At 30.3% G+C, this 2,388-nt stretch overlaps 1 protein-coding gene across 1 annotated transcript in view; it reads right to left on the reverse strand.

Moving 5' to 3' along the window:
* Positions 1 to 2,388, reverse strand: part of LOC106470726 (nesprin-1-like) — an 88,675-nt gene that overhangs the window by 23,142 nt on the left and 63,145 nt on the right. The window contains exons 18-19 of the mRNA XM_022399362.1: positions 1,767 to 1,875; positions 945 to 1,271 (exon numbers count right to left, since the gene is read on the reverse strand). Coding sequence (XP_022255070.1) covers positions 945 to 1,271; positions 1,767 to 1,875 — 436 coding nt within the window. The remainder of the gene's footprint in view (positions 1 to 944; positions 1,272 to 1,766; positions 1,876 to 2,388) is intronic.

The raw sequence follows: 2,388 nt of genomic DNA on the forward strand, positions 1-2,388 counted from the left end.
CCAGTTGAAAACTAAACAATACACTTATACAAACGTACTAGACCTAACAACCAGTTGAAACCAAATAATACACTTGTACGGGAAACAACCTTGCTTGACCTAACAACAAGTTGAAAACTAAACTATACAATACTGTACATATCACAATAATGTACATAAGAATATAATAGTGTACCTCACAATCTAACTGTATAATAATGCACATTACAATACAATACTGTACATGTCACAATAATGTACATAACAATATAATAGTGTACCCCACAATCTAACAGTATACCTTACAGTACCTGTCACAATAATGTACATAACAATATAATAGTGTGCCTCACAATCTAACAGTATACACCACAGTATGATAATGCACATTACAATACAATACTGTTCATATCACAATAGTGTAACATAATACAACAGCAGACTTCAAAATATGTTTGTGAATATCACAATATAACTTTATTACAATATAAAATAGAGTATGTCAGAGTATAATAATGTATGCCACAGTATAACTGTATGTCACTATATAAATGATTTAGTAAAAGTTTTGCCTACAACTAATTCATATTATAATGAAGAGACATTTACTCTTATTCAAATTGAAACTGGACACGTGCCAACTTTTAAAGTGAAAGTTCTAACTGGAAATGTGTCACATATTCTCAATATTTCTTAGTGACATATCACTGCATGTATGTTTTGTCAAATTAGTCGTGTTTGTTTGAATAATTTAAGGTACTGACATTAGACCAAGTGTTTAAAGTAGTGACATTAGGGCAAGTTATGTCAAACTGTTCCTTACTATTTTCAAGAAATTATAAAACATGCTTTATACTTCACATAATTGAATTCAGTGTATCTTCTGTTGATTCAATATTTGTCTACTTTCTCAACATTTTCTAATAATAAAACAAACTGATAACTCACATAAAAATTAAACCTACCTTCTGCTGAGCCAACATTTCCTCCAGTTTTTCCACATTTTCAAAAGCACCTTCATCCTTGGCTTCAGTTTCTTCTTGAACTCCTTTCAGCCAACAGGTGACTTCTTGCACTTCTTCCCTGAAGATGTAGCACTTGGATATCGTCTCAGTGTAGATAACAGTAGTTTCAATGATTGGGACAAGGTTCTTGTACCTGTCCACCAAAGCATCTAGTCTGTTTTTCTCCTGGACTGCCTCAGTATCTGGAAGTTTTAAAACTAGATTCTCCAATTTCTGAACCAGCCATTTAACATCTTCTTCATGTGTGTCAACATCTTTGCACATTTCCTAAAGGAAAAAATGATGTCTTAAACTTCATATTGGAAATCATAAAACAGAAAAATTTAATATTAAAATTAATACAAATTCTAATCAAACAATGAATGGATTGAACATAAAATTGTTTATTAAAAAGGTACCATACAGGAATTGCTTTTAAATGAAATCAAGCTGAAATGAAAAAAGTTTTCACTTTACCAAATATATTTTCAAACTCTCAAAGAACAACTATTTATCACTTTTAAAGTCCAAAACATATTAAACTTCTAGAATAAGAAATAGATAGCCTCTAAAAAAATTACACTCACAACAGATCAAGAACAGTCTTTAGAAAGACACATAGCAAGAACAACAGAAAAGAGTCTTTACAAAAACATTTAGTAAGAACAATACTAACTTAAAGTATTGTAAACAACAACAGGGTTTCTTACATCATTTCTAACACACTAATAAGACAAGCTTATCTTATGTCAGTTTCTAAAATGTTTTAATAAAAAGTCTCACCTGAAATTTTACCTTCACAGTTTCAAATTCTTGAGAAGATGCCATTTCCTGGGTAGTAGCAGCTATGTTCTTTTCCATCTCATCCATCCATCTAATGATTGAATTGAATCTAAAACAAACGAATTATATAAGCCTTTTCAGGAGAAAATACAAGATAGATGCTAAATAAAATCCAGAGATACAGCTTTAGAGTGGATTATTTCTTTAACTTTTATAACAACATTTTGACTATTCGTGTGGCTATCATCAGGTAACTGTAGTCTATGGTATGAAATATTGAACAAGTATTTTGTCCTAACTTATAAAACATATGGGGGTGACATACATTTTGATCTAAATTAGGTTTTACCTCACAAATAATTAATGCTTCTTTTATTTTTCTTCTACTAATGTTGTTCTAATAACATAATATTTTTAAAGCTGGATGTCGATTTGGAATACTGTGTTCATAAATGTGTGATGGGGATTGTTATGTCCATTGATCCCAATATATATATATATATATATATATATATATATGTTGCATCCTGTTTCACCTAAATAAATGCTTCTATCATTGAAGTTGTCAGAATAAATCTTCCTTAGATGACCTTTAAGGGTCAGGCTACTACATTTGCACACT

This window comes from Limulus polyphemus, unplaced genomic scaffold (assembly GCF_000517525.1).
Source record: "Limulus polyphemus unplaced genomic scaffold, Limulus_polyphemus-2.1.2 Scaffold4185, whole genome shotgun sequence".
In the NCBI taxonomy this organism is placed as follows: domain Eukaryota; kingdom Metazoa; phylum Arthropoda; class Merostomata; order Xiphosura; family Limulidae; genus Limulus; species Limulus polyphemus.